The 27,127-nt window shown below is 52.5% G+C and overlaps 2 protein-coding genes across 3 annotated transcripts; both read right to left on the reverse strand.

Moving 5' to 3' along the window:
• Nucleotides 1-3,375: 3,375 nt before the first annotated feature.
• Foxs1 (forkhead box S1) lies at nt 3,376-4,755 on the reverse strand. The gene has a single exon (XM_034495469.2). The coding sequence runs from the start codon at nt 4,649-4,651 to the stop codon at nt 3,623-3,625; it is 1,029 nt and encodes a 342-aa protein (XP_034351360.1). The 5' UTR covers nt 4,652-4,755; the 3' UTR covers nt 3,376-3,622.
• Nucleotides 4,756-17,757: 13,002 nt separating this feature from the next.
• Nucleotides 17,758-26,965, reverse strand: Dusp15 (dual specificity phosphatase 15). 2 transcript variants are annotated; one of them, XM_034496793.2, is made up of 7 exons: nt 26,604-26,965; nt 25,905-25,938; nt 24,328-24,410; nt 21,316-21,365; nt 20,460-20,534; nt 19,184-19,355; nt 17,758-18,339 (listed from the first exon to the last, which is right to left on the reverse strand). In XM_034496793.2, exons 1-7 carry the CDS (start codon nt 26,622-26,624, stop codon nt 18,064-18,066), a joined length of 711 nt encoding a protein of 236 aa, XP_034352684.1. In that variant the 5' UTR covers nt 26,625-26,965; the 3' UTR covers nt 17,758-18,063. The 2 variants fall into 2 exon arrangements, with proteins under 2 accessions (XP_034352684.1, XP_076786113.1); XM_076929998.1 differs by lacking the exon at nt 25,905-25,938 and having other exon boundaries at nt 26,604-26,960.
• Between the last annotated feature and the right edge of the window lie 162 nt (nt 26,966-27,127).

Consider the following 27,127-nt stretch of genomic DNA (forward strand, 5'->3'; position numbering starts at 1 on the left):
CTTTCTCATCATTGTGGCAGCCTCAGGAAGCCGCCCTCCGCCCTCCGGGGGAGAGGGTCTCTCCCCAGCCAAATGCTTTCTGGGGGTGTGGGAAGCCTTGAGTAACATGCAACTTAGGCAAGGGAATGCCTTCCTCAGGGAAGGAAGTAGTGGGTGGGAGGCAGGCCTGAGAGAAGCCCCGTGCAAGAGTCTGTGTGGTGGGCCCTTGGGGTGTGGTGGGGACCCCATCTATGCCCTTCTGATGGCAGGTGGGCACTTTGACCTTGGGCAGGCAGACCAGATACCAGCAGGTAAAGACAGCCTAACAGGGTCACTGCACTTTGTTAGAGCACGCCCTTCCTACTTCCTGGAACGCACATAATGTAAGAGGGTCAGAAGACACTCTGTCAACTGTGCATTCCAAGAATTTGAGCTGCTGTGATTAAGAACTCTGGAATATTCTTAAATACTGAGCCTACCATTTTAGGATTTGATTTCGTCTCAGAACCCTTTCTGCTCTAATTTTCTGAAGAGGAGTAAATGGTCTCTGGAACTGGGGCCAGAGAAAGACGAGTCTCCACTGAAGGCGTCCCTGAGGCTGTCTGATACCACATCCCTGACCTAAGCATTGTATGGGGGGATGGAGGAGACAGTTCTGTTGTCCTTGCTGTGTGACCTTGTCCTTGACATCTGTATCAAGATGTTCTGTCTAGTCTGAACTGATGAAGGGCACTTATTGGCCCGACACCCCACACCCCAATAGGGGCAATCAGGCAACATGTGGAAGTATCTGTTGGCCATAGAGAGAATGTGAGGGCAGGATGCCCACTGGGAAGGCTGCCACTGGGTACGGAGCAGAGGGTGGCATGAGATTATGATGTCTAGGCTTCCTGGCCAAGAACCTCCAGAGATGGGATGTCCTTAAGGCTGTCCCCCAGGCCAGATACTCCCCTGAGACTCAGATACAGAATCAAATTGCCCACTTCCTATTCACTGGACAAAGAGACTGAAACCAGAGCAGGTGCCCTGGTCCAAGATTGAATAATGTATCTGGGGTAGGCCTAGACCAAGATCCTACCTGGGGCCATTGCCACTTCTTGACAAACAAGAAGTCTTGGAGGTTGAGGGCAGGGGAACTGCTCTCTCTCTCTCTCTCTCTCTCTCTCTCTCTCTCTCTCTCTCCCGTCCTGCCTTTTTTCTCCCTTTCTCTCTCTCTCTCTTTTTTCTCTCTCTCTTCCTCTCTTTCTCTCTTTCTCTCTTTCTTTCTTTCTTTCTTTCTTTCTTTCTTTCTTTCTTTCGTTCTTTCTTTCTTTCTCATGCGTCCCAAGGCCCAAAGCAAGCAAGGTCTCAACCTGGCTGACCACAATCTCTCTATGAGCTAGCTGCTCTCTCTTGGTTGAAAATCAGTGGCAGTGGTCCAGGCAATTCCCACTAAAGACATGGAGGAACCTGAGTCTTGCCACCCAGCCCAAGCACAAGAAGGAACAGAGGCTTTCTTGCAGAGCCTCGGGTTCTTCTTCTGGGACACAGACACAGGGCTCAGAAGCTGAACATCCTTGGGAGGCTGGGTGCTTTCCCCAGTCCTGCTAGTTTCCCATATTCCTACCAGCTAGGATACAGGCTGAGAAGAGACTTGGGGTCATCAAGGCTCCAGAGGAATGCAAAGCAAGGAACAGTGCCCAACAGAGAGAGGCCTCTTTCCCTGACCCAGCTAAGAAAGAATCCTCACTAGGGACCTTGTCCTGTTCTCAACTGTCCCCAGCATACTCCTACACCCAAATACTGACCCCACATCACATGAGGGTCCCCCTTTCTCTGTGTACCTGCATCCCTCACAACATAGGACCCTGCTGTATTCCCTCCCAGCAGCTCCCTGTTTTGCTGCTTGGGGTGCAGCAGGCAGGATAAGAAGGGGGAAATGAGAGAGGAGGAGAGGGAAGTGTAAGGGGAGGAGGGAGAGTCCACCTCCTCCAGCTGGCCAGGCATTTTCCCACCGCCTTCTGGCCACAGCAAGCTTGGGCTCTCAGGTCCCCCTCCACCTCGATTCTGAAGTCTGTGGGAACCAGACAGTTCAGTCAGGCCAGCCAGCATGCTTCCTCTAAAGCCTCAGGGGACCTATGAAGGGAGGAGGGAGTCACAGAGGCTGAAGTCAGAGAAGCTGTCCAGGGTTTATGGAGGAGACTAAGCCACCTGCCCAAAGAAGGACAGCCACTGGGTGCCACCTCATGAGACATAAGGCCTTCTGGGTTCTCGATAGAAGACTAAAATGGGGGTCCACCAGCACTCTGATTCCTCTGCCTCATCCCATACCCACAACCCAGAAGATGAGACTAAGATCCAGGAAGCCTTTTCCTTTTGTTCCTTGCAGTGCTGGGGCGACAATGAGGTCTCTGGTTCCTGTCTGTTCCTCTGGTGGGTATTATGCAAACTGCCACGCATCCTATTCTACCCAAGAGAAGTCTCAGTTGTCTCTTCTCAGTACCCAAGGCAGCCATGAGTCCTATCCCTAACCTCAAAGAAATGTGTTCTTTAAGAGTCACAGGCGGGGTGGTGAGATAGCTTAATGAGTAAAGGCCCCCGAGTTCAACCCCTAGAGCCCTCATGGTGGAAGGAAAGCATGAACTCCCACAAGGTGGCTCTGACCCCCCCCCCCCCACTCATAAATGAATGTAATACAATTCTAGAGAAAGTCACCAGGAGATCGCAGGGACCCAGGGACACAGAAACCCAGGCACAAGGAACCCAGGAGAGGTCCTGTTTCTGTGGTGAGTTCAAATAAAGACCAGTGCTGCCTTTAAACCTTGGATCCCTTGTCTGCATGAGAGTGAAGGGTGTCCTGCCAGTTCTGGTAATCGGAAAGGCCCTCCTTTCTCTGGGGCCGTCCTACGCTGTCCTTGGCCAGCTCTCCACTTTGTGCCTCCTCTCTGTTTTCATCAGAGCCTTATAGACCTGGGTACCGTTTACTCTCTGCCCCTCCTTTACCCCTGGAGCTTGGGTGACCTCTGAGCCTCAGTTCCCACCACTGTAAATAGTGTGGATACTCTATAGAACCCAGGCAAGATGACAGAAACAAAGTCCCGGAGGGGATGGCAGTGGACATGTTGAGGTTCCATACAGTGTCCAGTTACAACTAAGGATGGAAAGCAACCCCACAGGCCAGCCCAGCTTTCCCATACTCTGGATCTTGGCTGCATTTCCCTCTGCCTGCCCTCATGCCCTACTTTCTCTTTCTGGGAAACTCCCCAAGAAAGTCCCCAGCAGGAGAAAGCCTCAACCAGGATCTTTCCAGGTGGGTCCCCCACTCCTGCTGCACCCCCATACCTCTACTCCACCACAGTGCCCCACACGGAACCCAACATCCTGGCCCTTAGCCCCAGCCATTCAGCAAGCAGACACTTATCACCACACCGGCTTTATTAGCCTTGAGAACCACAGAGAAAATCTTGAGGGTTCCATTTCCCCACATCCCAAGTTTGTCAGGAGGCCCCCAGGGACCTGGCTGACTGCTCACTTCTGCCTTCCGGTCCTCACAGTCCTTGGCCTGCTAGGGCTGGGTTCTTGCAGAGTAGCCTAGGTCGTATAGCCAGTTGGACTCTCCAGGGAATAGGTGACAGAAGCCCTACAAAGGGGCTGCTGCCAGCAATCACTCGAAGAAGAACATTCCCGGTGTCCGGTAAAGACAAGGGGGTAATCCCAGTGGATAGCCAGAACCTCCCTGGACAGGGAAGCTCGCAGCCACCCAGGGTTCCTTGGAGTCAGCTGGCAGGGGCAATGGGGCCCGGTGAGAGGCTGAAGGAGTCGAGGGTCCAGGGGTGGGGACTGCAGAGGCCAAGAGGTGTTCAAGGCCTGGGTCAGTTCCCATGCAGAAATTCATCGTCTGCATCCGGCACTGGTAGCTGTTCCCGATGCTCTCAGGAGCCACACCGGGTGTGGGGGCCTTGCCGAGACTCTCAGCATCAGAAAAGGCAGACGAAAAGCCAAATGCTGGGCACGGTGAGGGCGAGGTGGCTTCAGAGAGCTCCTTTGGGTCTCCAGACTTTGCCGAGCACATCTCTTTGGGTCCAGTGGGCAGCTGGGGCCTGCCATCACTGGTTGTTTGACACATGTTGGCTGGCAAAGACCCCATAAGACCCCCAAAGCTTAAGCCCTTGGGGTTTGGCACCTCTGGTGGGAATGGGCACAGTCTGCCAGTTGTGGTATTAGAGGCTCCTGGGTCCGGGCTGGTGGCTCTGAGGGGTCTGTGGTCTGCCTTGACAAGACCCTTGGTGCCCTGGGCACCTGTGCGCTTGGTGAAGCGTCTGCGGCGACGGAGGAAGCTACCATGCTGGAACATGTCGTGGCAGTCGGGATCCAGGGTCCAGTAGCTTCCCTTGCCTGGCTTGCGGTCATCACGAGGCACCTTGACGAAGCACTCGTTGAGAGACAGGTTATGGCGGATGCTGTTTTGCCAGCCCGGCCGGTTATGCCGGTAAAAGGCAAAGCGTCCCATGATGTAGCGGTAGATGCCACTGAGGGTGGCCCGCTGACCCGGTGAACTCTGGATAGCCATGGCAATCAGGGCTATGTAGCTGTAAGGGGGCTTGGTCGGCTCTGCAGAAGGAGCCAAGGGTTCTGGTGATGGTTGCTGCTGCATGCTGGCTGTTGTTGCTGAGACTGCACAGCCAGCCAGCATTCAGAGCTGGCGATCTCCACAGGCTGCCCAGGCTGTTAAAGGACCCACTGGCCCAGCCTCCCAGCCTAGAAAGGCAAAAAGAGGTGGGCCCACCACGCTGCCCTTCCCTCCTCTCTCACCGCCCTTGTCAAGTCTAAGGAGGCGGGTAAGAAAGTCCAGCAGTGAGCAGCTGCAGGGTGAAGAGGTGGAAGGGCAGGGATGGGCCCTGAAACTGAGTGAGACTGGGGCAGGCAAGCAGGCAGGCCGGCAGGCAGGCAGACAGACAGACAGACACAGACACAGACACAGACACAGACACAGACACAGACACACACACACACACACACACACACACACACACACGCACGCTAGAACCAGATATGTAGAGACAGTTAGCATACAGACAGAGTGCAAGCCACAGCAAAGGAAAAATGAAGAAACCTGCAGACAGAAGGAACTGGAGACCCAAGTTAGATAGGACCCAAGTTAGAGCAGGGGAGAGAAGGGGAGAATCTAAGCAGAGTCCCTATGGAGTGAGAAAAGTCACAGGGGCTTCTCCGAGTATTCTGGTTTTGGCCTTTTTCTCTCCTCCTCTGCTGTCTCCTTCCCGCACTATGGAGCCCTCCCGGCCACACACCATTCAGCTCTGGGCACTGGCCTGTAGACTTTGGAGGGCTACCAGTACGATAAGGATGTTGTTCCACCCAGTTCCCCTGAACCCTGGCGCCCTCTAGTGACCGAAGTGGGGAGGACGGCCAACTGGACATAGACCTCAGCTTCCCTCTCTGAAATGGAACTAAGATGTCAATGTCCAGAAGATCGTGAAATCATGGTGTGAGGACGCCACAGAATCCCTTAGAAGCCGGTGCCCTGTGCCTAGCACAGAGGTGGTGCTGGAAGTCCTGTGAACTCATGCTCCCTCAACCTCAGCCTGGGGCTGGGGTACAGCAGAGGCCAGGACAAAGTCAGCCACGTTAATGGATCAAGTGTTTTCTCCATGCCCCTCCCCCACAAGTCTGTGGTCTACTGTTGTGGGCTTATCCAGCTCACGCACCCCATCCACACTCACACCTCAGACCCAGACTGCCGCAGAGATCTTCACAGCTTCTTCTGAACAGAGGAGGGTTCTGAGCCTCAGGGAGGTTAAACAACTTCCCAAGGTCGAGCAGTTAATGAATGATAAACCTGGTCTTAAAATCGGGTATTTTTTAACTCCTTAACATCACTTCATTTGTGAGGGCCAGGAGTGGGGGCAGTCATAGGACCCCAGCTGGAAACAAGCTGTGAACCCCAAGAGCATAAAGACCACGATGTTTTGCTTTGTCCCCCATATCCAGCACTGGGCACTAGAACATAGCAGCAACTCAATAAACCAATAAACGTTCCAGAAATGACTGGGGGGGGGGGGGGAGGAATTCAGTCCTTTGTCAAATTATACCGTTTTCTCCCCATAGAGTGGTCTGTTGGCTGGGGGTGGGGTTCAGTAGTAACATGCACAAGGCCCAGAGAGAGGTTAATTCCCAGCACAAAAAAGAAGGAAGGAAGGAAGGAAGGAAGGAAGGAAGGAAGGAAGGAAGGAAGGAAGGAAGGGATGTGCATTTTAAGAATCCTATAAATAAGTCCAGAAAAGGAAAAAAAAAAAGTTACCTTCCTCACAAGGCAAGGGGAGGACAGAGACAATGGGCTGCTTGTTGAAGGTTCTCCTCTCTGTCCTCAGAAGTGGGTGATGGTCAGTGGGCCATGGGGAGAAGGTAGCCTCTGGTCTTGCACTCTGGCTTAGAGCAGTCTTTGTTTCTCCAAAGATAGAGTCCTCCAGGTATTGGTGCTGGTACCCAAAGCCCAGGATTCTGTTTTGGGTCCCCCTCCAGGTTCCCTGAAATAGAGGTGAGAAGTAGGACAAAGGGCCTGAAACCCAGAGCACCCAGGTGGTAGGGCTCCCAGCTGTAGGTTGGCTCCCCTCTAAACAGGTCTTAGGGTCTAATCACTGGGACGCAGTGCTTCCAAGCCAACTGGAAGTGCTTTATGACAAGGTAAGGCTGGCTCTGAGGAATGAACTGTCCTCATGTTGGCCCACTGACAAGTGATTTTATCCTATATCTGCCTCAAATTTAAGGGGCCTCCAAGTCAAGCTCCAGCTGACTCCCAAGCCCTGCTTCCAGTACTTCCTGCATTCTAAGGCTCTGTCCTCAGGGCTGTTCTGGATTTCACCCGTTAGTGACCTGGTTAGATATCTCCAGTGGCTCAGGGAGGGCAGAGTTGAGGATAAAGTTTAAACCCTATGGCGGACTGCTTTTAGTAGATGTGAGAGAGGAAGCATCCATCTTGGTGCTCATTCTGCTGTGTCGGAAGGTGAGGATGCTGCTGGCGGTGCTGGGCTGGGAATCTTGTGAGGCCTCAAGGTACAGGAGTTCCCAGTGCAGGAGGAGCTGGTGAGCAAAGACTGGCTCCACCTGAGGCAGCATCGGGCAATGAGGCAACCCTCTTCCCACATTCTGGGTGGGAGACATGCTTGTCTTCGAACCACATAGACCAGATAGTTGTGAAAGAGGGGAACTGGGACTAGGGGGAGCTGGGACTAGGAAGGATCAGAGAAAGGCCATTTGGAAGGGGTTGGAGAAGAGGGAGTGATTGACATGAGCCATGCGAACCTCTTCTCTGGCTGGTCTAGAGGACCTGGATACACCTCACCACAGCACAGACTGATACTCGGGCTCAGGGTGGCCATTCTTAGGCCAGCCTGCAGTTCCACTGGCACAGAGACAGAGAAGGGCCAAGAGCTTTGCATCCCACCTTGTGTCCATTTTGTGCTCACATCCAGTGTGCCCTACGCCCATTTCCATGTCTTTATCCCTGCGTACTCCAGGCCTGTCTACTCCACGCTCCAGTGTGTATGTCCCTATGTCCCTTCTCTCCTACCCCCTGTGATCACTCTGTGACTTTGTGCCCATCCCTTGCCCATTGCTATTCATTAATGCTTGTCTTGTGCCCACTGTCCCTGATGGCCCACTTTAAACATGTGCCCAAGTCCTGTGCCTTTTTTTTTTTTTTTTTTTTTTTTTTTTGTCTCACCTCCAAGGACCAAAGATGTTCTTGTCTATACCCCCATGGGCCTAAAAGGAATCTACCACCAGTCCTGATAACCATGTTTGTTTTGTTTTCTCTCTCATCTTTGGTGCCTGTGTGTGGTATCTTCTTTCCAAGAGATGCTCATTTTTGAGGCTACCCTCCTGGGCTCACAATCACAAGTGTGTACTCTCCCCCACCCAGGCTGATGTACCCATGTCCCCTGGGACACACTGTGGGCTCTTATCCTGGAAGAAGCAGTGCATGTCCAGCAGCTGGCAGGTATGCTTGCTCTCCAGTTGGGTGCCAACAGGACACTCAGCTCAGACACTTTGTGAACACGCCCTTGGGCGCCACCCAGAGCAGCAAGCTGGGCTCCAGATAGCGCACACAGCAGGTGTCACGCTGCTCAGGCCACCAGTGGAGGCTCCTGCACATCCCCAGGTTCACGCTGCAGCTTTCTGCCCAGCACAAGGTGGCTTCACGCATCACGGCATCACCGTAGCGCTGTGCAGGAGCTGCACAAGCCGCCAGCAGTCTGCAGGGAAGGAGAGACAGGGGAAGGAGGAGCACCTTCCGCCCCCCAGCCCCCCAGGCCCTCCCGATATCCACAATGCCAGCACTCTCCTTTGCCCTCAACGCAATGTGGCACGCACACAGAGGTCCTCTGAGTCCCACCATGGGAATTTTTTTTGCCATTTTCTCCTCTCAATCATCAACACTGATAAATAAGTCTGGTAGTAGGAATAATAGATCCCATTGTAGAAACTCTGGTAGTCTGAGGACTCACTCAGTACTCTAGTGTGAGCGCTCCTCTTGTGTGTATGAGGATCTGGGTTCCATCCACAGCACCGGATACAACCAGGTGAGGCTTCAACTCCTAACAAAAGCTGCAGGCAGCTAAAGAATACGGATGGCTGGATAAATAGTCTTCTCAGGAAAGATCACACAAAGTAATTATGCAACAGCAAATGGTAAGTCCTGAAAATGTATATATACAAGTGTACACTGTACAGACTGGACAGGCTGTCCTTACGTGTTTAGGAACACACACACACCATCACCGCTACCACCACCATCAACAACAACAAAGAAGGAAGAGGCCGTGAATTTGAGAGAGAGAGAGAGTAAGAGGCAGGGTACAGGGGAGGGTGTGGGGGGAGGAAAGGGAAGGAGGAAATGATGTAATTATAACATCTATAAAATCATTAAAAACAACAAAGTAAGCTTCACAAAAACCAGGCATGACAGTGTGTAGTTGTAATTCCAGTACATGGGGGGTTGGGGCGGGGGTGGGGGGAGTAGAGGCAAGAGGATCAGAAGTTCAAGATTCTGCTACATAGCCAGTTCAGGCCAGAATGGGCTGTAGCAGACTCTATCCCAAAACAAAACAAATTAAAAAAAAAAAAAAAAAAAAACCAAACCAAAGAAACTCCTCTAGTTTAGTACCAAGGACATTGGGGTGTATGATTTGGGGTCTGGGTCTGGGAGCTGCTTCTTCAGGTAGAGCTGTTTTTAAAAAAAGATTTATGTTCATTTAAGTGCATATGTGTGTGTCGAATCTGTGCAGGTACCCATGGAGGCCAGAAGAGCCCATTAGATGCCCTGGAACTAAAGTCACAAGTGAGTGTGAGTCAGCCCCCAGACATGGATGTTAGAAACCAAGCTCCCATCCTTTGGAAGAGCCAAAAGTGCTCTCTATGGCGGAGCCATCTCTGCAGCCCCACCAGCAGAGGTTTTAATGGTAGCAGACACCGTCACAAGGCCAACAGCTCGGCAGCTCTCTTCTATCAGGAATGGCGCTGAAAGTTCAGGTTAAGGTCTGGGCTCCTGCACCAGGCTCACAGAACCTGTCCTCCTCAGCTTCTGGACAGCGGCCACCTGCTAGTAACAAGCTGCTGAGCTCAGGCAAGGTGAGGAGCACAGATTACCACTGTGTGAGGTGTCTGATTGCAAAGTGAGATAACGTTGTGTCTTACATGAGGAGCTGTGAGAAGGCTTAGGTGGGCACTTGCCGTCAGTCAGGGCCTCCGACATAAGCTTTGTGACTTTTTGCCTCCAGGACTGGGTGCTTTTGCTAAGAGGTGCAGGGTAGCTGTTCCCACCCCTGGGTCTCCTCCAGTTCCACAGCTGGTCAGATGGGAGGGCCTTTAGAGTCCTTACCAGGGTTTCTAAAGTCCTATGAGGTCACTGGGCTCTAAGAGTATCTGGAGTTTTGTGTCTGCTCCCTGGGATGAAGGGTAAACAGTCAGAACCCACTTCATCTGGGCACATCAAATCTTAGATCTAGGCCAGAGAGGAGAGAGGAATGGGTGAAGAGATCCAGCCCGTATGGTGGTCAGGCAAAGGGCTTGGGATACAGGAGATTTCTGGCCTGATGGGCCACTCCTTGCCCTTTTCTTTTGTGGCTAATCTCAAGCTATTTTGAGCATCAGAGAGGGCCAACTATGAAGATGGAAGAGGAGACCAAGGTCAGGAGGAGCTGCCAGGCTCTTTCCACCTGAGCAGAGAGAGCACTGGGGAATCGGAGGGCCAGCTAGGGCTAATGGAACCTGTAAGAGTCAATGAGGGCGTTGGCGGGCATAGATTCCGATGCTGGGGAGAGGAGCACTGGAGGGAAGGGTCTGGAGGATGGCAGAGCTGGGGTCACAGGTAGACTGGATGCTGAGAGAGCACCAGGGGCATGGGAGATGAGGACTTGGCAGTGAGCCACAGATGATGGAGAGCCGTTCACAGGGACAACAGGTAAGTAGACAGGAAAGGGGAGGCAAGCAGGCATGGAGGGGACCAGTGAAAGAGCTAGATATGGAAGGGCAAGTGGGGCAGAGGGATGGGCTGTGAGCAACAGGGGAGGTGTGGGTGTGGAGATGAGAGTCTTGGGGCAGACAGAATGATGGCACTGAAGGCAGGACAGGTAATGGAGGCAGACAGAGTGAGGCTGATGGGGGGGGGGGGAAGGATGAAAGTGGCCAGGGCAGGAGATCGGGAACACAGGGCACAAGAGGCAGGTGGGGGTGAGGTGATGCTAGAGAGGGCGGGGCTGATCTTAGGCGGGACTGAGATGTGCCTGAGCTGGCCAGGCTGACCTGGTCTGTCCTGTAGGCTGGCCCGCTCACTTCCCTCAGGGGCTCCTCGCAAATGCTCTCCTCATCACAGAGAGCCTGAAGCTCGGTAACTGTATCAAGCAAGGATGGGTCCCAAGAGAAGATATGACGCCAGAGAGAGTGACCACAGTCCACAGCCTGTCCTCAGACAAACCTAGTTTCCTTCTTTTCAAATGTTTACCCATTGCGAGTTCAAGGCAGGGCTGTGGGTACCTGAGTGATGTCTGGGTGGCTGTACTCGCGAATGTCAGGAAGTCCATACTCTGGTTGAGGGCACAGAGGAGCCGGGTCTTCCAGATGGAGGGTTCCTCTAGACTTCCAGGTGCTTGCCCTCGTGTACAGCCAGGGCCTGAAGGTGAGTAGGAGACTCTCAGGGGAATGGCCTGAATGGAGCTGGGGCTGTGACATCATATGTCCTATCTCTCCCCTTTCTCTCTTCCATCCCTTCTGACATCCTGTATTCTTTCAGCCCTTATTGTATTCTAACCAGAGCTGGGAGCTGGGAATTAGATTCGGCCCACAATGGAACAATCCTTATATTCATTCTCTCTCTCTCTCTCTCTCTCTCTCTCTCTCTCTCTCTCTCTCTCTTCTCTCAAGATTTATTTATTTATTTTATTTATATGAGTACACTGTCGCTGTCTTCAGACACACCAGAAGAGGACATCAGATCCCATTACAGATGGTTGTGAGCCACCATGTGGTTGCTGGGAATCGAACTCAGGACCTCTGGAAGAGCAGCCAGTGCTCTTAACCCCTGAGCCATCTCTCCAATCCTTATTCTCAAGGGGCCCCTTGTGCAACAGTAAATAATGAGGTGTTGAGTGTAGATGAACTGAAGACAGGTGACTGCTAATCCCTAGATCGTCCTGTTCAGTGCTTTGCATATCCATTCTGGATGAGAATAAAGACTTCTTGACTTTAAAAAAAGATGATGGGATATAAAATGGTGGAGTTTTGTTGTATATAGAACCACGAGGCTTCATCTCTCCTGATTGCCAGGATGGACAGAGGTGATGCTCCCAGCTCCAATCATCACAGACGATAGCGCTGGGAATTTTCTTAAGCGGGCCCCATATATGCATAAAGCACCCAGCACAGATACGGGCACAGAGCTACAGCCTGCTTGTCATATGCATCCATTGTAGGGAGGACAGCCCGTCTCAAAGGCACTGTGGGTTCAGGGCAGAGGGTGCTGGTGGGTGACGAGAGTAACCCTTGTGTTATCCACAGCTGTGGCCCCAGTGATGGGGCAGTGCCTGGCACACAGAGGGTGCTCAGCCAGCATCTGTTAGGCAAACCAAGCTGTACTTCAAGAGTGTGTGGAAGGTTGTGAGGTACAGTGATGTTCCTGGACCAGCCCTGACAGAGTCCTGCTGGTTGTGGAAGGATGAGGTGCATTCAGGGAACAGTAAGCAGCCTGGGCCTGGACCAGCTGGGCATGTGAGTCTGAGGGTGTGTGCATACCTGGGCATGTGAGTCTGAGGGTGTGTGCATAGCTGGTTCTCTTAACAGGGTTATTTGGTTGTACAGAGTCTGTCAGGTTCCTGTGGAGCTCGGAGTTCTGGTCACACCGTTTTCACCAACCCCATCATTCACTCCATCTCTGTTCTCTCTAGAACACTGCTGCAGATAAACGGTGGCTTCATTAACTGGTGTTAACTCCTGCAAAAGCCAATTAGTAGACATTCTTCCAGTGAGGTATGATATGTTTTCCTGTATCAGAAACTATAGCCAGCACTACACACACACACACACACACACACACACACACACACACACACCCGAGAGAGAGAGAGAGAGAGAGAGAGAGAGAGAGAGAGAGAGAGAGAGAAAGGTTGATTTAAAATGTGGCCTTACAATACATGCTTCTTTGTACTATGAGAGCTAAAGTAAGGTCTCCTTTCTTTCTTTCTCTCTTTCTCTTTCTTTCTTTCTTTCTTTCTTTCTTTCTTTCTTTCTTTCTTTCTTTCTTTCTTTCTTTCTTTCTGAAATAGGGCTTCTCTGTGTAGCCTGGTTGTCCTGGAACTCACTCTGTAGGCCTGTCATCACCCTGATCCCCCACAGCAGCACTAGACACTATTCTCTTCATTAATTCCTTCCCAACTCCTCCAGTCCTGGTCCCATCTGATATCTGTGCCTTCTGCTTGCAATGCATGTGTTGGTTTTGGGGTTACAGATACATTATAGGAAGCAGGGAAATGTGCAGTTATGGAATCCATGTGGTGGGGAGAGGAGAAGAGAGATTAAGAAGAGGTAGAGGCAGATCCTGAGTGTCCTTCAAAGTCAAGCTTTATCCTTGGGTGCTGGGGCAGTGGTGGGTGGGAGTGAGGTTGAAGTCAAGGTCATGTGTGTCCTGGTGGATGGGGCAAGGTGACACCTAGGATGCTTCCAGAACACTGCTGTGAACAGCAGTGTGCAAAGTTTAAGGGACAGGCTCTGCAACCACCCATTCAACACTTACTAAATGCCAGCTGCAGGGAAGGCACCGAGCTCAGTGTTGTCACCCAGTGGCAGACCACAGTGGGGCAGGAAGAGATGACAGACTCACTGTAGGATCATGGGGAAAGCAGTGAGTTAGAAGTTAGTAAGTTGACTCTGTTGGTTTTCCTGTGGGATTCCTATCCCCTTCAGGTCCTTTGGGATACCCAGGAAGGGTCCACCCTCTCAGAGGAGAAGGAGAGGGGGTAGAGACTGTGGGTGTGTGTATGGGGAAGTGGGCAGTGTTTGGAATAATAATAATAATAATAATAATAATAATAATAATAAAAGTTAGTAAGTGAATTAAGTCAATGGGCACACCAAGGAAAGCGTCTCCAGGGGAGATGACTAAGTAGAGGATGATGGGAGGGGAAGGTGGAAGGAGGAAGCAATACAGGCAGAGGGAACATCCTGTGGGAAACTCTAATGGTGAGATGAGAGAGAGGAAGCATTTAGAAGCGGAAGAAATAAAGTTGGAGAGGAGAGAGGGCCAGCAATAAGGTGTAGGAGAGGGCAATTCCTGTGGCCTCTCTGGCCGGGGTGCGAAGGGGGCCACAGCACTGGGGCAGCCATGGAGGACTCTGAAGACAGGCAGGTTATGACCGCCTCATCACTAGGGAGGACCCTCTGGAGAGCCTGTGAACATTTGTAAGATGGACTCACCACATGCTGGACCATACTGGTGAAGGCTAGGGTGCCCTTTGAACTTGCCAGCTAGTGACATCATTCCCAAGAGGGACAGAAGTCAGATGACATGGAAACTAAAGAGGCTAGGAGGGAGGAGCTAACGGGGACACTGAGTCAGAAGAGGGGAGCTGAAGATGGTCTTGGCCGTGGGAAAGGCCAGACATGCAGCTGGCTGCTTGTTGCTCAGGGGAGAATTTAAAGGCCCCATTCAGCTAATTCAGAAAGTTTGTGGTGCCTGGGCAAGGGAGCAGTGCCTCAGTAGGAGGTCCCCGGAAAGAAGGCTCCCAAGATGCTGAGGTTGGCCAGTTTGGGGGTGAGAATTACAAGAAGGGGTGCTTTCTAGTTTCTCTGTGAGGTGAGAAGAGAGGGCCCCCCGAGGATGGAGAGGTCACAGGCTAATGCTAGCTAACGTTAAGAATGTGTGGAAAGGGCCCTTACATAGATCAGGGAACACTACACTCAGCCTTGAGGCCATATGGATGGCTCAAGATCACAGCTCATGGGCCTACGCTGCAGCAGGACACTGAGTCTTTGTGAGCTCACACCCTGCTCTGCCCGGTCTTTTTTAGGACTCTGCTGCACCTTACAGCAAACCGGATCCGTCCTGCTGTGTCATGTTGTTAACCCAGGAGATGCTGAAAAGGACCTTGCCCCATCTCCCAGCACTATCCTTCCTAGCTTCTACTCTCTAACTGTGCCACCGACCAGTCCCAGAGACACAGAGGATCTCCAGTTCCTGCCATAGAGTTCTCATGGTCATGATCTTCCTTAGGTGACAAGCTAGGGAGAGTGCACAGGACCTGTGGGTCAGGGAATCACCAGGTGCCTGCATGGAGCTCAGACACGATGAAAATGGGTCAACTTTCACTTTCTATCCAGTTCCTCCACCCCAAGGCCCTTTCCTTTCACTGCTCTAGGTGGCCAGCTCTCAAGGATGAACTCCCAGGCAGCGGTGGTGCTCTGCCCAGGGTTTTGTGGGAGGAGGAAGTCTTCAGCAAGCAGCACCACCGGGAATCTATCCTCTGCTTCTCCTAGCCTACCTGGAAATGGCCTATTTTTGTTTAGGTTTTTTTTCTTTTCTTTTCTCTTCTTTTCTTTCTTTCTCTCTTCCTTTCTTTCTTTTCTGAGACTATCCTGCTATGTTATACATTGGCCTCTGATTCCTGGACTCCAGCATCTTCCAGCCCCAGCACCCACTACATAGTGGGACTCTAACACAGGTGGACTTTTCTCAGGACCTGGACTGTGGACCTTGGAAAGTCAAAGTGCTTCTCAAACCTATTCCTGTCATAATCAGGAGATGGTGAGTGGCTTCAAAAGCACACAGGTGACCTCCATGCCTGACCTCAGAGAAGCCCAGGGACTGAAATGCTAGCCAGCTCCCCACTCTCTCCCATGCAGGCACTCCATGGACTGCACTTGGCCCTCCTGATTTGCGATTGCCTACTGTGCAGCTGCTCATCATTGTGCTGGCTTGGCCGACTCCTTCCCCATCGGGTCTCAGGACCTTTAATGACTTACATTGCTGCTCTATGGCATCCCCAGGGACAGCTAGGATTCAAAGTTGTATGTCTGTGGCCCTTGCTGAGAACTGTGACATTTACAGGTTCCTGGTGAGGTCCATAATCCACTGAGATTACTGAACATTTTCACTTTGATGTAATTTTGGAGGTGGGTATGTTTTGGAAGCACCGAAGTTGAGACAGGGTCTCAGTATTTAGCCCAGGCTAGTCTTGAATCAAAATCCTTCTGCCATAGCCTCTCGAGTGTTAATTGTAGACATGCACCACCACACCTGTTTTTAGAGTCTGTGTTTTTTATTATAAAGAAATATTTGCACTATGAAATATGTTGAGTAGTTCAGGCTGCCCCAGCCCTTGCTGCGTATGTGATGGAACTGAGGCTCTGAAAGAAAAAAAAAATCCCCTAGTGCAGTGGCTGTTCAGCCAGCATGGACACAAGCAACCATGGGAGAGCATTCTTATTCCTCCTCTTGGTCCCATATGCCAGCAGCTGTCCCGTGATAGTCTTGCAGACAGAGTCCACTCGGACCTATAAATGGGGGTGAGGGGAGGGGGAGGGGATAAGGGTAGAGGAGGGGGAGACGGGCACAAAGCATTTCATGTGATTAACAAGAGTAATAATTAGTTGTCCCTTAGTGTTGGGTTGGTTCCAGGACGCCACTGGATGTTGAAATGCATGGCAAATCCTTTAAACCAAGGGGTGGACTATTTACACAGAACCCGCAAGAATACGCCTACATACCTTGAACCACCACTAAAAATACTCAAGTCGAATCTGAAGCAAACGTCAGGCGCCTGATATATTGTTTAGGGAACAGTGACTAGGAAAAAAGTCAGTAGATAACTTTCCCATCTATACTCCAACTGGGAAGGGGTTTTAGAAAGTCAGTCTGGGGCGTTCTTCCCCTCGAAGCAGCCGTCTCCCATGGGTCAGAGGAGCCTTTCATATTTCTAGATCACAAAGGGTAAATAAAGAAGAGTGGAGTCTGCAGCCAGGCTGCCTGAGCTCACATCTGAGTCCTGTCTTTTGCTTATAACCTGAAGCACAGGCCTCAGTTTTCTTCTCTGATAAATGGGGCAGCTTTAGGGAGGGTGGAGTAAGGAGCATCTGGGCTACGGTGTTTAGCCCAGTGACAGTGTCCTCCATAGAGAGACCTCACTGTTGCCATAAGGTGTAGAGGTGATATGGGGGTAGAGATGCATCTGGGAGGATCTGGACCACTATATATCGAAGGGTTTCCTTTGTTACCAAAGGACTAGAAAACAGTGGCCTGTGGTGCCATCAACCAATCAGGAGGATGCAGGCGGCTCCCCGCCCTCAGGGAGAGTCCAGCCTCCATTCTCTGCATCATGCCCTAACTCACGGCCTTTGCATGTACTGCTCCCCCCACCCCCAGTCCCAGCCAGATGGCAAGATGGTCCCACTCTCTTACCCCTTCTTTTATCTAGTGTCTTCCACTAGAATGTCAGCAGCATACAGGTAGAGCTTTGCTCACCATGGTAGCCCCAGGGCCCAGCACAGTACCTGGCACACCATGTGAACACTTGAATGAATGAGGAATTGGAGGCTGGTGTGGTCATTTCACCATTGGCCCAGCTCAGTGCTGAGATCTCTGCCTCCCCATGGGCCACGGAGCCCCAAGAGTCTACTTGGGCTCTTTCAGGTCGTCAGCTCTGATGACACCCATTCCTCTGTTCACCCATAGGGTTACTTACTGTCGTCTTATTGACTTGGTAACTTTAAACAAAAAAAGAGTCCCGCCACGCCCTGCACCTCCTGGGTATTTCTCTCCAGAAACCTCCACCCTAGGAATTGCTTCCTCCCTACTGTCACAACTGGGAATGATCTGTCTTGCTGTGTGTGTGTGTTTGGGCCAGCTGCCTGACCTCTCTGAGCCTGGGTGTTCTCCCTGAGGATAAAGCCATCTCAGACAGTAAAAGATGATGTGAAGGCAACACCACCAATTGGACCACACTAACTAGTTATCTGTGCAGAGAAGGAAGGAGAGCTGGCGAAGAGGAAGGGGCTTAGGAGAGGTAAAGGGTACAGAGAAAAGGGGCACAAGGGTGGTGTCAGGAGTCCAGGCCTCTGGAGAAATGGGGGCTGGAGGGGGGGCTGGTGTTAAAGAAGGGAGTGGTCTTGGAATTCAGCTCTGAAGACTGGTGAAGAAGGGCGCTTCCCAGGGCCCCTGGATGTTGTCCCTGCTCTGTTTCCTGCAGGCTCCCGGGAGCCCAAGCTCTGCGGAATGACCAGAGGCACCGGGCCAGGCAACTTCTGTGTGTCTTTAATCTCCTCCATGCCGGTCCGCCCCCACCTTACCCTCCCTCCTGCTCCGCGCCTGTCGGGGTGGAGGCCCAGGACCCTTCTCCCGAGTCCAGGGACTAAGGCACCAGGTGGCTTGCAGCAGGCCGGCCGAACACAGACTCACAGAGCGGACACTGAGGACGGACGCAGACAAGCGTGGTGGGTACGGGGCAGGGTCGAGGCTCCCACGGGCTCTGGGTGCGTCCCAGCCACGGGAAGCCCCGGCCGCCCCCGGAGGCTGCGGCGTCAGCGGAGCGGTGGACGCGGCGCTCACTTGCCACCCTTGCGCGACAGGCACCGCGGGAGGCAGAAGAAAGTCTGCTTGACGCGCGTCAGCAGGGGCAGCGGTCGGTGTGAGTCCCGCGGCGATCGCGGCACCAGGCGCTGCAGGGTCCCCTCGGAAGCGGCCGAGGACGCTGTGGTGGCCGACGCTGCCGACGTCGCCGAGCCCTGGCGACAGCGCCTGCAGAGAGGCAGCAGCGCGCGCAAGTCCTCCTCGTCGCGGAACGGGATCTCCCCGAAGCGCTCCTCCAGCTGCCGGCGAAGCTGGGGCGGGGAGGGGGAGCGGGGCGAGCGTCTAGCTGTCACTCGTTTGCCACCTCCACCCCTCGTCCTCTCCCCACACCTGGCTCCTCTAAGCGTCCTCTGTCTTCCGTCTAAGACTTTCCAACCCTCACGGGGGCGCCCGACTTCACCTCAGGTCCTAGCCTCTGGGGAACCCGACTACCAATGACACTCCCATCTTCCAGACTGGCCCGCTGCAAACCGCATTAAACCGCCTTCTTGAGTCTCTGTCCCCATCCCTAGACTCAGAGACACCACAAACCCCGGCTCTCTTCCTTGTCGGCTCCCGACCTACAGCAGCCCTGGAAACCCCTGTGCCACCTTCTGAGAACCCTCCAGTCTCTCTCTCTCTCTCTCTCTCTCTCTCTCTCTCTCTCTCTCTCTCTCTCTCTCTCTCTCTGCCAGTTTTAGCGCTTCAACCTGATATTTTCAATTGTCAGCTCCCCAGAAATACTAAGTGAAGGGACTCCTTTGGTCTTAAAAAGACCCTGGTTGGAATAGGACACCCCACCCCCCACCCACCGCAAGTGGACTAACCCAGGATTGTCTTGTGTTAGGGACACTTGTGTTGGCCACAGTCTGGTCTAAAATCATCTAAATTCTCGGTTAAAAAGAAAACAAACCCTGAAAACCCAGGCCAGGTGTGACCTATGGTGCATTCCCAGTGCTTGGGAGTCTGAGGCAGGACGACTGTGAGTTTGTTACCAAAGTGAGAGTGTAGAGAGGGGAGAGGCACAGGCTACATCCCATCCAATGGGTGCTAAAAATCAAGGAGCGATCCAGGCTTTCCTGGACTCGCATAGCTCCAGCACTGCACAGCCCCTACCTTCTGGGAGTTTGCCCAGCCAAACTCCTCAAGCTGCTGCCTAAAGCCTGGGTTTGGGTTGGCGATGGGTCGGGAGGCCTTGATGGCGTCAAGCACTTCCTGCCAGCCAAGTCCAGTCACTGTCATCACGTAGGCGATCACTATGGTGGTACTTCGAGATATACCTGCAAAGCTAGATCCGGGACAACCCCAGGCTTCAGGAAAGTCCCAGTACCCTCCATCTCCCCTCCCTGCCAGGGCCCTGGCCTTACAGGAGCTTCTTCATGTTGTCCCCTGAGCTCTGACCACAGGGAGTCTGCCTCCCTAGCTCCAAGATTTGGCTTGTGACATTTCCTTTTCCTCTGACCAATACCATACCAAGGGACTGGCTGAAACAGTCATTTGCTCATTTAGCAAACACCCCCTGACTATCTTTTTGTTCAGGTCCTGGGGTAGAGTAAGGAATAAAACCCATAGTCTCTGCTGCCTGGGAGCTTACAGTAGAATGTGGAGAAACAGCCACTAACCAAAGTAGCCGTTTCAGATACTGATGAGCGCTCGAAGACAAGATGAGTCTGGGGCCACATAAGTAGAGAGGTTTCTTTAGTGAGAGTGGGGGAGGTGTAGGGAGAGGATCCCTAGAAAGTGACATCCAGCTGAGTTTTGAAAGATAGGTTTAACCCAGAATGTTGTGGGGCAGGGACTGTAGGTAAATTGTGGAGTGCTTGCTTGCTTGCTTGCTGTGTATGAATCTGAGTTCAGTTACCCACACCACAGGAAAAACAAGACAAAATAGTCTTAAGTACCACGTACACTGATCTCACGGTGAAAGACACGCTGTGGGTTTGAGGAAGGGGAGGTTAGGATGGCTAAATATGGGGAGAGCTAAGTCTTAAGAGAGCTATTCCTTTGGCCCCAGCCAGAACCCTTGGTGAGATGCCATTGGATGGATGGCATCTTTGGATCAGAAATACTGGAGAAGACTCAGTCCTAGCCCTGCACTCATGCCTCGAAGGCCTGCAGGGGAGGAAATCAGAAGCCAGATTGATTGGTCTACCTATGAAACCTCATCTAGCTCCTTCAACAGCCCCATCAATATGTTTATTCCCCTGCTTTACAGATAAGGAAACTGAGTTTCAGGGAGACACAGTTGCTGGGCTATGGCCATTGGGCTGCTAGGTGTGATGGGTCTCCTCTGAGTGATCTGTTGAGATGAGTGACAGACCATCAGCCCTGTGACAGTGACAGGCTGGAGGGAACTTGCCCCACAGGATAGGCATGCAACAGGAGGACTCACCAGTGCACAAGGCAGTTACCCCCGTTGAGGCGGCAAGAGTGGATAAAGTGGACGCATTCTTTGAAGTGCTTTTTGCTAGAGAAGAAAGTAACAGGGAAGGCAGTGCTGGGGGCCAGGTCTCTCAGGAGTTGTCTCCTCCCCACTTACAGACAGCAAGGGATACACAACCCTGGGTCCTCAGTGCAGCCAGCATGTTTCACTACTGGGAAAGGGGGCAGGCACCATAGCAGGCAGGAAGAGAGGCTGGTCCCACCATCTAGGTAGATGCCTCTCCAGTGGGTACAGGGACCAAGGATTTGGGTGTGGGGAGAGTGAGGGTACCATTCTTCTGGGGTCTGCAACCAGAGGAGCTTGGGAGCAAGGCTTCAACCTGAGTCCAGGTACCGGTGCTAGTGAACCAAACAAAACCTGTTTTCCAGAGTCCCTGCAATCACCAGGTTCTGTCCACATCCTCAACCCGGGTCACCTCATCTTTGCAAACATCCTTGACTCATCACATCCTGTCTTGATGTAGCCAAAGCTCAGAGAGGATAAATGACTTGGCCAAGGTCACAGAGCAGTCAATGGCAACGCCTGGCTGCAAACCAGGTGTCTTAACCACAAGCCTGGATGCAGGTCGAGTCTGACCCTCAAATCTGCTGTACGCCTGGTCCCAAGAGACAGGACACTTTTTTCCATGCCATATGGGAGGAGGCTGAGGCTCTGGAGAGAACTGATTAGGGACATGCTACAAGGACATGGTTGGCACAGATGCAGGTTGCTCCCTGACAGCCTTCTGGCCTCAGTACTCTCTGCCCTCACTCCCACCTTAGGGGGCAGCTCTCTGTCAGCTGTTGGCCCATCCAGGGGAACTTACATGGGTACCTCAGGAGCATCAGACACTGAGATTCGAAGGTAGGTGATATCCTGCAAGGACGAAATGCACACTCAGATGGTGGGGCCTTGCCTGCACCCCTCCCCCAGCCTGAACTGCCAAGGCCAGTGTGATCCCAGCCCAGTCCTTCCCCTCCCTAGATCACCAGTGTTTTCCAGTCCCCAAAGAGCAGGTACTGGCTGTACGGGCCTGCCAGCTCTGTCTGTACAGATGGTATCCTCACCCACAGGTGACATGGATAGGAGGACACTGGGAAGGTGTTTCTTCAAGGGACTCTCCTCCAACAGGGATTGCAAAGTTATACAGTGAAAAGGGTGGGGCCCATTTGTCTTGAAGAGTACAAATTATGAGAAAAGTGTGAGTCAGGCAGAGCCACATCACATTTGTGATCCTAGCACTCAGGAGGCTGAGGCAGGGGGATTATGAGTTAAAGGCCAACCTGGGCTACCATAGTAAATCTCTGTCTCAAAAGACAGACAGATAAACACTACACACTATCACCACCACCGGCGGTGGCGGCAGCAGCAGCAGCAGCAGCACCAGCAACAACATCAGCATCAGCAACAACATCAGCATCAGCAACAACATCAGCACCAGCAACAACAGCATCAGCATCAGCAACAACAACAGCAGCATCAGTAACAACAGCAGCATCAGCACCAACAGCTTCACAAACTGGTCCGGCAGCTTTGCTTTGTGCCAAGGCTCCACACAAGGGTACCGCAGATATTTTTGCCCACATCCCAAACCTCTCACTGCCCTTTCTCAAGTGTCCCCCTTAATACTTTGTTACTCCACACAACCCTTTTCGGGTGCCTTGCTTGTAGCTGTGGCTCTTAAAGGACACAGGACCTGTCCTCTTGTGTCCATGGAGGATTGTTCCATCTCTGTCTAACACTTCCAAGGTCATGGAATCCCATGTTGTTTGCAAGATCTGCAGTTTCATTTTGCAGTGTGTTCGATGTGGGCTTGCCTGGTATCGTCAAAACCCTGCCTGCTGAATTCCCCGATGGGAAGGATGGCTGCCGGGGAGGTGTTGGGGGAGGGCTGTTTCTCTAAGCACTCATTGCTTTAATAAACACATTAATAACTTGGAAAGCATGCCCGTGCAATCTGTTCAGACTACATACTCCAGTGCTCCAGAACGAGGCTGCCCTAGAATGCAAAATCAGACTCCACTGGCCTGGAAACTTCTTCATTGACAATGAAAGTCATAGATTATTGTCAGCTGCTCTTAGAGACCATCAAATTTGATAGGCAAAAAACAAAACAAAACAAAACAAAACCCAAGACTCTGAAAGGGTGAAGGAACCTGCCAAGGTCATCATAGCAAGTCTGTGTGTGTGTGTGTGTGTGGGGGGGTTCTGTCATTTTTTTTTTAAATTTATTTAAAAGATTTTAAGTGTATGAGTGTTCTGCCTGCAGGTATGTAAGTGTGCATTATTTGTGTGCCTGGCGCCCTTGGAGGTCAGAAGAGGGCCTCAGGTCTCTCTAGAACTGGAGTTACAGCGTGAGCTGCCAAGTGGGCCCTGGGAACCAAGTTTGGGTCTTTTATAAGAACAAGTGCTCTTAACCACTGAGCCATCCCTCCAGCTCCATGGAGCCTATTTGTTTTGCTTCTTTAATCTCAGATCTCCTGAGCCTTTTCAACCTACTGTTCCTCCTCTACAGTAGATGTAGCAGACACAGAATCTAATATGAGGCTCTTTAATTGAAATATATATATATATATATATATATATATATATATATATATATATATGTATGTATGTACACACACACATATATATATGAAAATGGTGTGTGTGTGTGTGTGTGTGTGTGTATGTGTGTGTGCCTACACATGCACAGTATGTATAGGAGGGGTGCCTACATACATTTGTGCACATGCATGCCGAGATCAAGTGTCTTGCTCCATCACCCTCTGCCTTATTCCCCTGAGACAGGCTTTCTCAAAGAACCTGGAGATGTTTTTCAGCCAGGTTGGCAGCCAGCTGGTCCCAAAGACTCTCTCCTGCCTCTACCCTGTCTACCTCCAGCGCCAGGGTTACAGGCACATATGGGCATGCCTGGCTTTTACATGGGCATTGGGGATCTGTAGAAATTGCTCTTAGATGCTGGGGTATCTTCCTTGCCTGGAATAAGAGTATTTAAAAACAAAAACTTATCTTTTATCAGTTATCTTTGTTGATCGTCTATATATGACTCAAAGAAACTCAGTGAGGTCAGCACTATTGTAAGATTTCCACTCAGTAGATAGCTGACTGGGGCTCAGCTTGTCTTGTGCATAAGGTCACAAGGAGAATAAATTGTCTTCTTGTCTAGTGCTTTGAGTTTCTTAATTCTTTCCTCTTGGTTTTAAAACCATCTTCTCTTCTTAGGATTCCACAAAATCAGAACTAGCCATTTATTTATGCGGTGCCTTACATCATACAGAAGTATCTTCCACATCTGGCAGGGCCTTTGCACTCTCCCCACATCCCTCTGGGGCAGTTGGGATCAAAAGCACCGAAGAGCTGAAGTCATAGCCCAAGGTTGTACAGAACCCAGGATCTTCTGTTTGGAATCAATCATCCAGACACTTGGCAATTGGAAGGATGCCCACGTAGGTGCAAAGAAGGATTAATATGAGACCTGCATTAAAGTCCTAATATTAAGGATTGCTACAAGACCTCTCGGGTTAGATGGCCTATGTTCAAATCCCAGTTGGCCAGCTTCCTCACTGTATGACTTTAGGTGAGTTCATTTACCTCTTTGGCCTCAGTCACCAAATAGGGGTGATAAAAACCAACCTAATGAGGAGGACAGATGCGTCAGCTGGGGGTCCAGATGCTAGTCCAAGGATGGTGTCTCAGGGATAGAGCATTGGCTTAGGGTGTTCAACACTCTAGCTTCTACCTCCAGTACTAGGAGGTAGGAATGAGGTGAAGCACAGTCCTGGACCAACAGCCTTCTCTCCCACCTGCCAGCCCTGGAATGGAGAGTTTGGAGTACCTGCAATAGAGGCTGGGGTGACTCGTGGATAGAGATGATATGGGTGATCTTATTCCGGCCCAGCTGATCCGGGTCTTTGGCATCTGAAAGAAACAGGCCACTTGAGCCAAGTTGGCAGGTGTGACTTATTTATTCCTAATGACCGACTGCAGCAAAAGCCAGTGCCCAGCTTGCATTCTCGCCTCTCCCCTGCCCGCTTGGCCCACCCTCTGCAGGCTTGTGTGTTCCCCCCCCCCCCACCTCAGGGGCGCCCTTAAGACACAGGCTGGTGTGCCCCAGCCTTGTGTTGTCCTTCGCATCCCAGACACCCATCCCTACTTCATCCTCCAACCCAGCAATTGTACTTCTAGGAATATGTGGCCAGAGTGACTGCACATGGAAAGCTGCACACGGAGGCTGGTGTTCTCTGCAGCGCTGTTCGATGCAGAAGCGGCTAAATGTTTGGGATAACCTAATGCCCATCAAAAAGGGACTGGGTGGAGATAAGTACAGCTGTACTTTGGACCCCTGCGCAACAATGAGACCGATCGCTACGAGCCGATAGATAGCTGATGTGTGTTTTAAGCGGGACACATCACTGCCTGAGCAGCATGCACAGTGGGGTCCCATTCGTTTTAAATATCACATCCATATCTATACTATGTGACACATAACCCTGGAAAACACTTTTTCAGGATGCCAGCGGTCATCTCTGGGGAGCGAGATGTACCAACATGTGCCTACTATGTGCAGGCTTCAGCTGGGCTCTGAGTCTGGGATCAACTTCATGGCTCTTGTCCTTATGGAAATAACATACAACTTAGCAGGATCCTCTCAGAAATCAATGTGGCAGGAGCTGCTGAGGAGGCTCCTAGGGAGGAAGGAGCCGGGGCCGTAGGGTGAGTCACCTGAGTCTTCTCTGTGACTTTTCCACCTTGGGTCCCTAGGCCTTGAGCCAGCCTGTCTCAGCACATTTTCCACCACAAAGTCAAAGGTCTATGTTGAACTCTGGCTCCCTACCGCCAGCATGAAGCCCGGGCAGGCAGGGATGGGAGGGCGCTCCCCCTCCCCCATGGAAGACTGTGGAAGGAAGAGATGAGAAAAAAGAGAAGGCAGAAAGCTGCAGGCTTGCCACCCCCTGGTTTGAGGCCACCTGGTGCTTCCACTCAGGATTCTGCTTATAGGAACTGGTGGTCCAGCTCCTCTTCAGAGAATCCACAGCTTCCCACTGAGGGAAGTCATACCCCTAGGTAGACCTCAACAAAAACCTAATGGAAGAAACCTTCTGGGCTGCTGGGCTTTGTGCTGAGGAGGTGGGTGAAGCTCAGAACCAAGGCCCTCCTTTGTGTGGGCCTTTAACCTGTTGGAGAACCTTAGGAGGAAGGCTGATTGGGAGTGCTCTTTCCAGCCTGGGGACCGATGGCCAACCCTTGCACCCCTAATCCTCCATGAAGAATCCTTTCTCCTCCCAGCCTGGCATCCTCCCTCCCCCACACTTCATTCTTGAAAGCATCTAAGTTGTGTGGGCCCGCGCATGAATAGTGGACACAGGCCTGGGACATATGCCATGGCCTTGGGACAGAGTGGGCAGTGCTCACCAATGAAGTTTCCAAGGTAGAGTCCAGGAAGTACCTGGAGGAAGGACAGTAGGGGTCAGGGGGCAGCCTGCACCCCTTCCCACCCATGGTAGCTGCCCCCGCCCCCTCCCAGCTCTTCTCTATTGGTGCTGGGACCTCAGGAAGACATCACCCTGTTAGGTCTGGGTGCTGCGTGAGGGCTCTGGGGCTCTGGGAAGGATGCGAGACCAGGAGGGGCCAGGGAGGTCAGCCTGGGGACAGGTGGAAAGAAGAGTAGGGATGGGTAGTAAGTCACAGGTAGAGATCAGGGAGGAGTACTGAGTGGGCCCCCCCCCCCCCCGGACTGAGTGGACTGAGGCAGGCACAGGTGGAAGGCCATGGGGAGCAGAGCTGGAGGGCTAGAGGGTTCAGAGTCAGGAGTGACACAGACAGACAGACAGACAGACACACACACACACACACACACACACACACACACACACACACACGAGAGAGAGAGAGAGAGAGAGAGAGAGAGAGAGAGAGAGAGAGAGAGAAGTGAAAGGCGCAGCAAGAGTCAGAGTCCGCACAGAGGACAGGCACGGGCAGAGACAGAAAGGTAGGCAAATGCAGAGTCTGGAGGGCAGAGTGACAGCGAGTGGCATGTATCTCGGGGGCAGGAGCAGAAGGTCAGAGACCTGGGGGGGGGGCGGTGTCCGGCACTGCGGGGGTTCCCCTTACCTTGGTCATGCCATTCCCCATGATCCTGAGGGAGGGTGGCGAGGCGCACTCCCAGCTCGGCCCCTGGAAAGCGCTAGGTTCACAGCTGCCGGACTGGCCCAGGCCCGGAGCCTGTAGCCTGATGGGGAACCAGGGGCCCGGCGTCTGCGACCCTGCTCAGCTCTGTCCAGCCGCCGTCGCCACCGCTGCCGCCCGCCGACCCCCAGCCCCGGAGGGAAGTGATGGAGGGAGCCGCTGCCGCCGCCACCGCCGCCGCCGCCGCAGGCTCCTCCTACCCCTTCGGTCATGTGGGGCCCCCTCCCCCGTGGGCCCTGGCGGGGGGCCGGACAAAGCCCCAGTGTGCGGGGCCCACGGCCCGCGGGACAACGGCAGCTTGTTGCGGCCGCGTGGGACGCCACCTCCGGAGGTGGGGGCGGGGCGCTCCCCCCACCCTGGCACTGTCAGGCGCCGAGTTTAGGGCGGGTGGGTCGCCCCCAGCGGGGTGCAGACACCCAGCTTGAGGCTATGCTCGCACCTGTCTGAGG

The sequence above is a fragment of the Arvicanthis niloticus genome, chromosome 2 (assembly GCF_011762505.2).
Source record: "Arvicanthis niloticus isolate mArvNil1 chromosome 2, mArvNil1.pat.X, whole genome shotgun sequence".
Lineage (NCBI taxonomy): Eukaryota > Metazoa > Chordata > Mammalia > Rodentia > Muridae > Arvicanthis > Arvicanthis niloticus.